Raw genomic sequence first — 14361 nt, forward strand, 5'->3', positions numbered from 1 at the left:
AGGGCAGGTAGTTTGCCCCCGGTGATGCGTTGTGCAGACCTCACTACCCTCTGGAGAGCCTTACGGTTGTGGGCGGATCAGTTGCCGTACCAGGCGGTGATACAGCTCGACAGGATGCTCTCGATTGTGCATCTGTAAAAGTTTGTTTTTGGTGACAAGCCAAATTTCTTCAGCCTCCTGAGGTTGAAGAGGCGCTGATGCGCCTTCTTCACAACGCTGTCTGTGTGGGTGGACCAATTCAGTTTGTCCGTGATATGTACGCAGAGGAACTTAGAACTTTCTACCCTCTCCACTACTGTCCTGTCAATGTGGATGGGGGGGGGGGGGGGGGGGGGGGGTGTTCCCTCTGCTGTTTCCTGAAGTCCACGATCATCTTCTTTGTTTTGTTGACGTTGAGTGTGAGGTTATTTTCCTGACACCACACTCCGAGGGCCCTCACCTCCTCCCTGTAGGCCGTCTCGTCGTTGGTAATCAAGCCTACCACTGTAGTGTCATCTGCAAACTTGATGATTGAGTTGGAGGCGTGCATGGCCATGCAGTCGTGGGTGAACAGGGAGTACAGGAGAGGGCTGAGAACACACCCTTGTGGGGCCCCAGTGTTGAGGATCAGCGGGGGGGAGATGTTGTTACCTACCCTCACCACCTGGGGGCGCCCCGTCAGGAAGTCCAGGACCCAGTTGCACAGGGCGGGGTCTAGAGGTCGACCGATTATGATTTTTCAACACCGATACCGATTATTGGAGGGCCAATACCAATTAATCAGACGATTTTTATTTTATTTTATTTGTAATAATGACAATTACAACAATACTGAATGAACACTTATTTTAACTTAATATAATACATCAATAAAATCAATTTAGCCTCAAATAAATAATGAAACATGTTCAATTTGGTTTAAATAATGCAAAAACAAAGTGTTGGAGAAGAAGGTAAAAGTGCAATATGTGCCATGTAAGAAAGATTACTTTTAAGTTCCTTGCTCAGAACATGAGAACTTATGAAAGCTGGTGGTTCCTTTTAACATGAGTCTTCAATATTCCCAGGTAAGAAATTTTAGGTTGTAGTTATTATAGGAATTATAGGACTATTTCTCTATATACCATTTGTATTTCATTAACCTTTGACTATTGGATGTTCTTATAGGCACTTTAGTATTGCCAGTGTAACGGTATAGCTTCCGTCCCTCTCCTCGCTCCTACCTGGGCTCGAACCAGGAACACATCGACAAAACAGCCACCCTCGAAGCATCGTTACCCATCGCTCCACAAAAGCCGCGGCCCTTGGAGAGCAAGGGGAACAACTACTCCAGGTCTCAGAGCGAGTGACGTCACTGATTGAAACGCTATTAGCGCGCACCCCGCTAACTAGCTAGCCATTTCACATCGGTTACACCAGCCTAATCTCGGGAGTTGATAGGCTTGAAGTCATAAACAGCTCAATGCTTGAAGCACAGGGAAGAGCTGCTGGCAAAACGCATGAAAGTGCTGTTTGAATGAATGCTTACGAGCCTGCTGCTGCCTACCATCGCTCAGTCAGACTGATATATCAAATCATAGACTTAATTATAACATAATAACACACAGAAATACGAGCCTTTGGTCATTAATATGGTCAAATCCTGAAACTAGCATTTCGAAAACAAAACGTTTATTCTTTCAGTGAAATACGGAACCGTTCCGTATTTTATCTAACTGGTGGCATCCCTAAGTCTAAACATTGCCCGGTACATTGTATAACTTTCAATGTTATGTCATAAATATGTTTAATTCTGTCAAATGAATTACGGTCTTTGTTAGGAATAAATGGACTTCACACAGTTCGCAACGAGCCAGGCGGCCCAAACTGCTGCGTATACCCTGCCTGCTTGCTCGGAACGCAAGAGAAGTGACACAATTTCCCTAATTATAAGAAATTCATGTTAGCAGGCAATATTAACTAAATGTGCAGGTTTAAAAATATATACTTGTGTATTGATTTTAAAGAAAGGCATTGATATTTATGGTTAGGTTTGGTGCTAAATCCTCACCCGTTTGGCGAAGTAGGCTGTGATTCGATGAGAAATTAACAGGCACCGCATCGATTATATGCAACGCAGGACACGCTAGATAAACTAGTAATATCATCAACCATGTGTAGTTAACTAGTGATTATGTGAAGATTGATTGTTTTTTGTAAGTTTAATGCTAGCTAGCAACTTACCTTGGCTTCTTGCTGCCCTCGTGTAACAGGTAGTCAGCCATGCAGGCTCCTCGTGGAGTGCAATGTAAGGCAGGTGGTTAGAGCGTTGGACTAGTAACCGGAAGGTTGCAAAAACGAATCTCCGAGCTGACAAGGTAAAAATCTGTCGTTCTGCCCCTGAACAAGGCACTGTTCCTAGGCCGTCATTGAAAATAATAATGTGTTCTTAACTGACTTGCCTAGTTAAATAAAGGTGTAAAAAAATATATTTAAAAATTCTGATTGTTATGAAAACTTGAAATGGGCCCTAATTAATCGGTCGACCTCTAGTCGTGACCCAGGGTCTCGAACTTGATGATGAGTTTGGAGGGTACTATGGTGTTAAATGCTGAGCTGTAGTCGATGAACAGCATTCTCACATAGGTATTCCTCTTGTCCAGATGGGTTAGGGCAGTGGGCAGTGTGATTGCGATTGCGTCGTCTGTGGACCTATTGGGGCGGTAAACAATTTGGAGTGGGTCTAGGGTGTCAGGTAGGGTGGAGGTGATGACTAGTCTCTCAGTGTGTGTGTGTGTGTGTGTGTGTGTGTGTGTGTGTGTGTGTGTGTGTGTGTGTGTGTCTGGCGGAGTGTGTGTGTCTGGCTCACAGGAGGTTGGTGGCACCTTAATTGGGGAGGACAGACTGATGGTAAAAGCAGAATCAGTGGAATAGTATCCCACAGATCAAACATGGTTTCCAGGTGTTTGATAACATTCCATTTGCTCCGTTCCAGACATTATTATGAGCCGTCCTCCCCAGCAGCCTCCACTGGTCTGGCTGTGTATGTGAGCACGAGAGTGAGCGGTGTGTGTGCGTGCTCTGTGGTGTGTGTGTGTGTGTGTGTGTGTGTGTGTGTGTGTGTGTGTGTGTGTGTGTGTGTGTGTGTGTGTGTGTGTGTGTGTGTGTGTGTGTGTATTTGTCCGGTGGTGTGTGTCTGGCTGTGTTATTCCCTCTGTAAGTCAAGGTGGTTGAGACAGACTGGATGGCCCTGGTCCCCCCCCCCCCCCCCCCACACACACACACCACCGTTACACCACTAGCTACATAATCAAGCAGTGAGGGCTCTGTCTGAGTCAGACAGCCTCTAGTTGAAAGCCAGGGTGTGAAGCCCAGTTTACAGGGAACAGGGACATGAGAGCTGACTGGAGGAATGTTGAGATCCCTGGAGTGGATTGGGAAAGAACCTGCTGCATATGAGGATCTTCTTATTTGTTTGTGTGATTTTTTATATAGAGGAGCATTTAGTTGTGTGCGCGCATATGTTAACATATTCTTCTATTCGGGGGGGCTGTGTGTGTGTGTCTGTGTGTATCATCTCTGACGTCCCTGTCCCTCCAGAGGTGGAACCAGAGCGGGGGTGTGGTCCAGGGGAACGGCCCCAGAAGAGAAGGTGTTTCTGGGAGTACCGCCACGCTCACGCACGGGACTCTGGGAGACAGAAGAAGACTGGAGGGGAGGTCCGATGGTCCCTCTCCTGGAGCTCTAGCACCCTACCTAGTACCCTATACCGCAGAGAGGGTAAGCACACTAGCACCCTACCTAGTACCCTATACCGCAGAGAGGGTAAGCACACTAGCACCCTACCTAGTACCCTATACCGCAGAGAGGGTAAGCACACTAGCACCCTACCTAGTACCCTATACCGCAGAGAGGGTAAGCACACTAGCACCCTACCTAGTACCCTATACCGCAGAGAGGGTAAGCACACTAGAACTACTTAGCACACATCTTGTAAACTACCTAGTACACTATCTAGAGTGGGTAGGCACCCTACCTCGTCACTTCTTCTTCCTCTGGTCGTTATAATGAACTTATTCTGAGTGCTTAGTGCTCCACAGCTGGTTTGTAACTCATCCCTCTCTCCTCAGGAAAGAAGGGAAGGCGTAAAGCGAGGAAGACGGACGCCAGCGACCTGACCCCTAACCCCGTGAAGCTCACAAACATCGGCGAACAGCTGCAGAAACTCAACGCCACCATAGATGGGATGGGTCCTGTTAACGACCTGCCTGTTGTGGCCAGGGCACGCTCCCGCAAAGAGAAGAACAAACTAGCTTCCAGGTACAGAGGGAGGAAGAGAAGTTTATTTGTTGTTAGGCCCACAGAACAGCTCCATCTCTATCTTTCTATCTATCTGATGGAGTGTGTCCTGACACTACTTGTGTGTTCACAGGGCCTGTCGGTTGAAGAAGAAAGCGCAACACGAAGCCAACAAGATCAAGCTGTGGGGACTCAACCAGGAGTACGGTTAGTACCAACATGGCAACCCTAACCCTGCTCTCCCTTTCCTTCCTCTACCAAACCTGGCAACCCTAACCCTCCTCTCCCTTTCCTTTTTCTACCAATCTGGCAACCCTAACCCTCCTCTCCCTTTCCTTCATCTACCAAACCTGGCAACCCTACCCCTCCTCTCCCTTTCCTTCCTCTACCAAACCTGGCAACCCTACCCCTCCTCTCCCTTTCCTTCCCCTACCAAACCTGGCAACCCTAACCCTCCTCTCCCTTTCCTTCCTCTACCAAACCTGGCAACCAAGGCCTCCTTTCCCTTTCCTTCCCCTATCGAAACCTTGTCACTGACTACTACCAATGTGCTATCGTGAGAATGATTATTGAGAGAGCTCTTAATAACTAAGTACATTCCAAAGGGTAGGTTTAACAGATCAAATGAAATGAAAAGTATCATCAATGAGATGATTAAGGCCTATACAGCATTTGCAAAGTCAACAACAGCTATTGTTTCAATTCAACCTAGGGTTCAACTAAACATAGACAATTCAAGCTTTGTTTGATTTCACATTTTATCTCCAAGTTAATCATTAATATGTTGGATTCGCGTCTCCATCTCAACCAAAAATCTAAAGTTAAAGAAAGTTAAAGAATTAACTTTACATCAAGTTTGATTAGATTTATCCCTATTCGTTAACTTTGATTCTTGGTTGAGATTGAGACGTGAATCCAACACATAAATGGTTAATTTGTAGACAAACTGAAATTAAAGCCAGAAAATCTACATCTCAACACATTTCAATATCACTTTTACAACAACCTTCTAACTTATCGACAAGTTAACAAATATTATGTTGGATTCACATGTCCAACTAATCCCAAAATAAAGGTGTTTTTAAGCCAGTGGCTCAGATGAAACTATCCAAGCATTCGATATCCTTGTATAAGCTGATATTTGGCTGCGTTATTACAATTCAATACTAGTTCTGTAAGACAGTAAACAGCCTAAAGTTAAGGCTGTCTGACAAACTAATGTATCAGTATTTATTCAGCCTTAAAAGGAGTAACACACCTATGGCCACATGTTGAGGCCTACAGTAACTATACATGTCTTCTTATGGCATCATAGAAAGCGTGCAGGTCTGTGGAGATGTTCACACTTGCTGTAATAATCTGAACAGAATCTCAGACAGTGTTGGTCACTTGCACCATGTACTTTAATGTCATCTCAACTGTAATCCAGGTCATTTGGTTGTGCTGTTAGCTGAGGCACAGTGATGATACGTTCATATCTGCCATCGTGTTCCCATTTGAACTTTGTTGTGCGTTTTAAATGGTTGAAAGTGCAGTGAAAGACATTTAGATGAGATCTGACCCAGAAATCGGACGTTGTTTTTCCATTGGAATTTGGCTTCCAGGCGGATGAAAGCATAGTGAGAACACTGGGATTTCCACTACTTCTGACTGTCTTTTTGAGTGGGAAAGTAAAGGTTGAAATCTGATTGAACAACATCTCAACCAGGGGTGAAAGTAGAATCCATTTCTTCCCAGTACGGGACCTCCTACGTGTGCAAGCGCTCGTAAAACAATCACTTGAAAGGTCTCCTTTACTCGGCTACCCGCAACATATTACCACCCGCAACATATTAGCAGCCGCAACATATTAGCAGCCTCCCAGCAGTGGTGAATGGAAAGAGACGTCTGTTACACAAAACACCAACAAAATGTAATGACATTTGCCAGAATGAATGTGTCCACTGCTGTCCGCGGGCGTTTCAGCCACTCATCTCTGCCGTGGCAAAATGTCAGTGTTCTCGTCGACCCACATCGCATTTTGGAGCGTAGGCCATACCACCCGTTTTCAGGTCCATTTGTTAATGTTTCATGCATCTGACATGCAGTAATGATAAATAACGGTGTAATATCCTACCGTTTTCTAGACGTTCAGTTTTCATTCAGCTGATAGACTCATGTTTCACCGAAATGGAGCACCCCGCTATTTGTTTTGCCGGGATGCCGTACTGCCTTATTTTCACCCCTAGTCTCAACCAAATATTACCCACATTTCCACGTTGAAATGACGTGGTGTGCACATTGGGAAGCTACAGATGTAGGATCTTAATTTTGAGTTTGCTACAGTGGGGAAATAATTCTGCAACAACAGGAAATTTGAATTATTATAAGTTCTTGTAGGGGTTGATACATTTTACATTAGGGCAAAATAAGTCTGACATTTTAAAGTGGAATTTACTAACTTTAGAGGCCTTTTTTAAACCTTGAATACACTACAAGTTTTCATTTCCTGCTGTGCATGAACATTCTCAGCAACAAAAGACTGATCAAATGAAGATCCTACATCTGTATTGTACATCCGCATAATGGTTTCTATGGTACAGCACAGTAGGGGAAATGGAACAAAGACGATCTTCCCCTCTGCTCCTCTCCTCTGTAAAACAACGCGCTCTTCCCCTCTGCTCCTCTCCTCTGTAAAACAACACGCTCTTCCCCTCTGATCCTCTCCTCTGTAAAACAACGCCCTCTTCCCCTCTGCTCCTCTGTAAAACAACACGCTCTTCCCCTCTGCTCCTCTCCTCTGTAAAACAACGCCCTCTTCCCCTCTGCTCCTCTCCTCTGTAAAACAACACGCTCTTCCCCTCTGATCCTCTCCTCTGTAAAACAACGCCCTCTTCCCCTCTGCTCCTCTGTAAAACAACACGCTCTTCCCCTCTGCTCCTCTCCTCTGTAAAACAACACGCTCTTCCCCTCTGCTCCTCTCCTCTGTAAAACAACACGCTCTTCCCCTCTACTCCTCTGTAAAACAACACGCTCTTCCCCTCTGCTCCTCTGTAAAACAACACGCTCTTCCCCTCTGATCCTCTCCTCTGTAAAACAACGCCCTCTTCCCCTCTGCTCCTCTGTAAAACAACACGCTCTTCCCCTCTGATCCTCTCCTCTGTAAAACAACACGCTCTTCCCCTCTGCTCCTCTCCTCTGTAAAACAACGCCCTCTTCCCCTCTGCTCCTCTGTAAAACAACACGCTCTTCCCCTCTGATCCTCTCCTCTGTAAAACAACACGCTCTTCCCCTCTGCTCCTCTCCTCTGTAAAACAACACGCTCTTCCCCTCTGATCCTCTCCTCTGTAAAACAACACGCTCTTCCCCTCTGATCCTCTCCTCTGTAAAACAACACGCTCTTCCCCTCTGCTCCTCTGTAAAACAACACGCTCTTCCCCTCTGATCCTCTCCTCTGTAAAACAACACGCTCTTCCCCTCTGATCCTCTCCTCTGTAAAACAACACGCTCTTCCCCTCTGATCCTCTCCTCTGTAAAACAACACGCTCTTCCCCTCTGCTCCTCTCCCCTGTAAAACAACACGCTCTTCCCCTCTGCAAAACAACACGCTCTTCCCCTCTGCAAAACAACACGCTCTTCCCCTCTGCTCCCCTGTAAAACAACACCCTCTTCCCCTCTGCTCCTCTCCTCTGTAAAACAACACCCTCTTCCCCTCTGCTCCTCTCCTCTGTAAAACAACACGCTCTTCCCCTCTGCTCCCCTGTAAAACAACACCCTCTTCCCCTCTGCTCCCCTGTAAAACAACACCCTCTTCCCCTCTGCTCCTCTCCTCTGTAAAACAACACCCTCTTCCCCTCTGCTCCTCTCCTCTGTAAAACAACACGCTCTTCCCCTCTGCTCCTCTCCTCTGTAAAACAACACGCTCTTCCCCTCTGCTCCCCTGTAAAACAACACCCTCTTCCCCTCTGCTCCTCTCCTCTGTAAAACAACACGCTCTTCCCCTCTGCTCCTCTCCTCTGTAAAACAACACCCTCTTCCCCTCTGCTCCTCTCCTCTGTAAAACAACACGCTCTTCCCCTCTGCTCCTCTCTGTAAAACAACACGCTCTTCCCCTCTGCTCCTCTCTGTAAAACAACACGCTCTTCCCCTCTGCTCCTCTGTAAAACAACACGCTCTTCCCCTCTGCTCCTCTCTGTAAAACAACACGCCCTCCCCCCTGCTCCTCTCCTCTGTAAAACAACACACTCTGTGTATCAGGTAGAACGTCACATTGAAGTGACTGATGGCAACACAACGCCTATAGTGGAGCTGCAGTGTAACCCTCCCTCTTTCCCTAGTTGGACCTAACCCTCCTTTCCTTCTCCAGATAAACCTAGCAACCCTACCCTCCCCCAAGCCAAACCTGGCAACCCTCTTCTCCCCTTTCCTCTGCCCAAACCTGGCAACTTCCCCACCTCCCTCCCCTACCCAGTCCCATCCAAACCTGACAACCTCCCTCTGCTCTCCATCCTCTCCCCCAGTCAAATCTCCCACTCCTCTCCCCCAGTCAAATCTCCCCCTCCGCTTCCCTAGTCAAACCTGGCAACCCCGGGTTAACCTGTTGGAATCTTCCCAACAGCCCTTTTGTTGCAGGAATTCCAAACATTCCAGAAGGCGGGCCAACATTCCGCTGCCTGAACGGGCGGGGGCTTGTGATTGGGCCTTAGTGACGGATGGAGGGAAGGAAGGGGACTAACAGAGGTCTAGGAGCTGGAGGCTAGGCAGGAGTTTCACCTCATTTGCTCCCTCTCTTCATTTCCTCCCTCTCTCCCTTGCTCTCTCTCTCACCCCCACCACCCCATAAACACACACACTCCCCTCTCTCTTCCTCCCTTTCTCTCGTTTTATATGTGTATACAAGCCTCATGTTTCCATGTGTATAAGCAGTGGACTGGGGAGTTCACTTCAAAATGACTGGAGCTGGGACACCTGCCAACTCTGGACAGCCTGACCTCCATTACTCTACAAAGTAATGGGTGTGTGTGTGTGTGTGTGTGTGTGTGTGTGTGTGTGTGTGTGTGTGTGTGTGTGTGTGTGTGTGTGTGTGTGTGTGTGTGTGTGTGTGTGTGTGTGTGTGTGTGTGTGTGTGTGTGTCCGTGTCTGTGTGTTTAGCGTCTCCCAGAGAGCCTGTCCTTCGGAGGCAATAGAAGGAAATCTGGAGCGAAGGATGAAGGATGTGTGTGAATAGAAAGAGAGGAGGGGTGGGCTGTGTCCCCGACAGGGAGAGTATTATCTATATTAAGAAGACAGAGAGCATTATGGGAACTGTAGTACATCATGCTACATTATCCATCTTCTGCCTGCCAACTGAAGCACATTCAAATAGAGCACATTGATTTCATTATACTATGAACTGAACAGTATACTGCTACTTCAACAGATGTTGATGTTGTTTATCCCCTGTGTGTGTGTGTGTGTGTGTGTGTGTGTGTGTGTGTGTGTGTAGAGAACCTTTTGGGGGCGTTGCTGAGGATCAAGGAGGTGATTGGTCAGCGGGTGGAGCGCAGCGGAGAGGAGGTGGACAAAGATGAACGAGGGATGACCCAGAGACTGGAGGACATACTGAAAGAGTCCAGCGGTGAGGGGGAGGGGGGAGGGGGGAGGGAGAGAGATGGGGGGGGGGGGGGGAGAAAGGGGGAAGGAGAAAGGGGGAGCGGGAGGGAGAAAGGGGGAGTGGGGGGAGGGAGGGAGAGAGGGAGGGAGGGGGAGCGGGCGGGAGAGAGGAGATTTTCTGGAAATTATATTTAACATTTTTAAATGTTTTATTGTTGGACATAAAAGACTGTAAATACACCAGCCAATCAGCTCCAAGTGTTCTTGTTTTTGGAAATCTGTTCCATGATATTCCCACGCATAATAGAGAGGTATTTGTGAAATGTAAGCCAGGCTTGTGAGATGATTATGTTTTAGATAAATATTATACACTACCGGTCAAAAGTTTCAGAACACCTACTCATTCCAGGGTTTTTCTTTATGTGTACTATTTTCTACATTGCAGAATAACACTGAAGACATCAAACTATGAAATAACACATATGGAATCGTGTAGTAACCAAAAAAGTGTTAAACAAATCAAAAATATATTTAACATTCTTAAAATAGCCACCCTTTGCCTTGATGACAGCTTTGCACACTCTTAGCATTCTCTCAACCAGCTTCACCTGGAATGCTTTTCCAACAGTCTTGAAGGAGTTCCCACATACGCTGAGCACTTGTTGGCTGCTTTTCCTTCACTCTGCCTTCCGACTCATCCCAAACCACCTCAATTTGGTTTAGGTCGAGGGATTGTGGAGGCCGGGGTTGTCACTCTCCTTCTTGGTAAAATAGCCCTTACACAGCCTGGAGGTGTTTTGGGTCATTGTCTTGTTGAAAAACAAATGATAGTCCCTCTAAACCCAAGCCAGATGGGATGGCGTATCTCTACAGAATGCTGTGGTAGCCATGCTGGTTAAGTGTGCCTTGAATTCTAAATAAATCAGACAGTGTCACCAGCAAAGCATCCCCACACCATAACACCTCCTCCTCCATGCTTTACTGTGGGAAATACACATGCAGAGATCATCCGTTCACCCACACCGCGTCTCACAAAGACACTGCGGTTGGAACCAAAAACCTCCAATTTGGACTCCACACCAAAGGACAGATTTCCACCAGTCTAATGTCCATTGCTTGTGTTTTTTGGCCCAAGCAAGTCTCTTCTTATTATTGGTGTCCTTTAGTAGTGGTTTCATTGCAGCAATTCTACCACGAAGGCCTTCTCCCCTGAACAGTTGATGTTGAGTTGTGTCTGTTACTTGAACTTTGTGAATCATTTATCTGGGCTGCAATTTCTGAGGCTGGTAACTCTGGGTCTTCCTTTCCTGTGGTAGTCCTCATGAGAGCCAGTGTCATCTTAGCACATGATGGTTTTTGCGACTGCACTTGAAGAAACTTTCAAAGTTCTTGACATTTTCCAGATTCACTGACCTTCATGTCTTAAAGTAATGATGGACTGTCATTTCTCTTTCCTTATTTGAGCTGTTCTTGCCATAATATGGACTTGGAATTTTACCAAATAGGGCTATCTTCTGTATACCACCCTACCTTGTCACAACACAACTGATTGGCTCAAATGCATTAAGAAGGAATGAAATTCCACATATTAACTTTTATGAAGGTACACCTGTTATTTGAAATGCATTCCTGGTGACTACCCCATGAAGCTGGTTGAGAGAATGTCAAGAGTGTGCAAAGCTGTCATCAAGGCAAAGCATGCTATTTAAAGAATTTCAAATACAAAATATATTTTGATTTGTTTAACACTTTTTTTGGTTACTACATGATTCCAAATGTGTTATTTCATAGTGTTGATGTCTTTACTATTATTCTACAATGTAGAAAATAAAGACAAACCCTTGAATGAGTAGGTGCTAAAAAACATTTGACAATAATGTATATGTTTGGGCTTCTTGTGGCCAATTTCCAGTCTACTAATTATTTGTAATTATGTTCCGGCCCCCTGACCATCCGCCCCAAGAAATATCAGCCTGTGGCTGAATCTAGTTGATGATCCCTGTACTAAAGGATCCAGCGGTGAGAGATGGAAGGAGGGGACGGAGGGAAAGGAAGGGAGGGAGGAAGATGGAGGGAGGGGAGAGAGGTAGATGCAGGGAGGGGACAGAGGGAAAGGAAGGGAGGGAGGAAGATGGAGGGAGGAGAGAGAGGTAGATGGAGGGAGAGGACAGACGGAAAGGCAGGGAGGGAGGAAGATGGAGGGAGGGGAGAGAGGTAGATGCAGGGAGGGGACGGATGGAAAGGGAGGGGAGAGAGGAAGATGGAGGGAGGGGACAGAGGGAAATGAAGGGAGGGAGGAAGATGGAGGGAAAGGAAGGGAGGGAAGAAGATGGAGAGAGGAAGATGGAGGGAGGGGATGGAGGGAAAGGAAGGGAGGGAGGAAGATGGAGGGAGGGGAGAGAGGAAGATGGAGGGAGGGGAGAGAGGAAGATGGAGGGAGGGGAGAGAGGTAGATGGAGGGAGAGGACAGAGGGAAAGGAAGGGAGGGAGGAAGATGGAGGGAGGGGACGGAGGAAAAGGAAGGGAGGGAGGAAGATGGAGGGAGGGGAGAGAGGGAAAGGAAGGGAGGGAGAAAGATGGAGGGAGGGGAGAGAGGTAGATGGAGGGAGGGGACGGAAGAAAAGGAAGGGAGGGAGGAAGATGGAGGGAGAGAGGAAAAAAAACGACCCAGATTAGAAGCGTAAAGACACAGAGAGTTCAACAGGGGGAAAAGACATCTCTCTCCATCTCTTCTCTTCTTCTGTATCTACAGTATCTCTATTCTAACCTCAACATCTGTGTTTTCTCAGGTCCTCTAGTGGCTGGACGGACCAAAGAGTTTGTCCAGAGAATCCTGGAGGTGAGTGGAGGGGGGCTGACCAAGACTGGGGCCAAGGGCAAAGACACACAGACCCCCTCTGGACCAGGAGAGGAGACAGCTGTCTAATGTACCAGCCATCACCCATAACCCCCCCTGGAGCGGGAGAGGGGACAGCTGCCTAATGTACCCCCATCACCCCCTCTGGACCAGGAGAGGAGACAGCTGCCTAATGGACTGGCCAACACCACCAGCTCTCCTCCGACACCCCTCGAACACAGCCACCCACTCCTACCGTCTCCCACTACACTCTGTCATCTGGAGAATAGGTGGATGGAGAAAGGGATGGAGGGGGATGGAGAAAGAGAGGGAGGAGCAGATGGAGGAGGTGGGGGTTACAGGTCAACAGAGACTGAGGTTTGAGTTCAACCCTCCCCTCTGTTTCAGCTCTGTTTCCTTCTGTCTCTTCAGTAGGGCTCTGTAACACTTCTTACCTTCAGCTAATTACCAACACAGGCTAGCTGCTGACGGTGTGTGTGAGTCAGCTGATCTGTGGCTGTGTGTGTGTGTGTGTGTGTGTGTGTGTGTAGTATGAATGTGTGGGGTTGGTTTAATCTTTCCCTTCTTCAGTAAACTGTATTGGTATCCCATTGTGCCTATATGAATAGACATTGCACTGTTTGTAGATGATAGAGAAGTTGGCAGGGGGTTGGCATGAGGGTAGGGTAGGAAGAGAAGTGGGAGGGACGGGGGGGAGGGTCATGTTCAGTAGGCCACAACGTTCCTTGGAAGGTTCAGAAAGAAATGGACTGTATGGAACAGACGTGCATCTCTGACATCTAGAGTAAGGAGTAATGTCCTCTCTATTCACAACATTGCTATCTGCAACGTTTGGCAGGTTTGGTTACACCCTCCTGGAATCGACCCTGCTTGTAAAGATCAGTGGGATGAGCCTCTTTTGACCAGCGAGCAACGTAATTGGTGCTTGCCACAGAGGGCATAAATGAGCACTTTGATTCGTAGCTGTATCCTGTCTATTCCCCTTTGAGAAACACCTGGGTCCTGTTCATCGGGCACCAAACGTAACTGGGAAGATTACCTGGACTTCTCCAATAAGAAACGCAAATGTTTGTTTTTTCCATTGCAAAACATCTTAACCTGTCTAGGATGAGGGTGCCGCTAGCGCCACTCCCCCCCCCCCCCACCCCCCCCCCCCCCCCCCACTGAAAAGGCAGAGCCGCGAAATTCAAAAAAAATATTTTTTTTAAATATTTAACTTTCACACATTAAAGTCCAATACAGCTAATGAAAGACACAGATCTTGTGAATCCAGCCAACATGTCCGATTTTTAAAATGTTTTACAGGGAAGACACAATATGTAAAGATGTACATCTATTACCTAAAAACACATTAGCATAATCCACCATCTTTTATTTGTCCACCAACACCAGTAGCTATCACCAATTCGGCTAAACTAAGATATTTATAGCCCCTAACCAAGAAAAAAACTCATCAGATGACAGTCTGATAACATATTTATGGTATGGGATAGGTTTTGTTAGAAAAAAGTGCATATTTCAGGTAGATGGCATAGGTTACAATTGCACCCACCGTCACAAATGGACTAGAAAAACTACATTGAGCAACGTGTTTACCTACTTACTAATCATCAAACATTTCGTAAAAATACACAGCATACACTAATCGAAAGACACAGATCCTGTGAATACAGACA

General features: G+C 46.8%; 1 protein-coding gene across 6 annotated transcripts in view; it reads left to right on the forward strand.

The window, feature by feature from the left end:
• The window catches only part of LOC129851325 (CREB3 regulatory factor-like), a 37796-nt gene extending 23974 nt beyond the window's left edge, over positions 1–13822 (forward strand). For 5 of the 6 annotated variants that reach the window (XM_055917784.1, XM_055917781.1, XM_055917786.1 and 2 more), the window contains exons 5-9: positions 3559–3738; positions 4089–4278; positions 4391–4464; positions 9722–9853; positions 12618–13822. In XM_055917784.1, the coding sequence (XP_055773759.1) occupies positions 3559–3738; positions 4089–4278; positions 4391–4464; positions 9722–9853; positions 12618–12754 (713 nt within the window). In that variant the 3' untranslated portion in view covers positions 12755–13822. Of the gene's footprint in view, positions 1–3558; positions 3739–4088; positions 4279–4390; positions 4465–9162; positions 9687–9721; positions 9854–12617 lie in introns of those variants that run through there. The other variant, XM_055917787.1, reaches the window with a different exon arrangement.
• The last annotated feature ends 539 nt before the right edge of the window (positions 13823–14361 follow it).

Source organism: Salvelinus fontinalis, chromosome 3, assembly GCF_029448725.1.
Source record: "Salvelinus fontinalis isolate EN_2023a chromosome 3, ASM2944872v1, whole genome shotgun sequence".
NCBI classification, from domain to species: Eukaryota; Metazoa; Chordata; class Actinopteri; order Salmoniformes; family Salmonidae; genus Salvelinus; species Salvelinus fontinalis.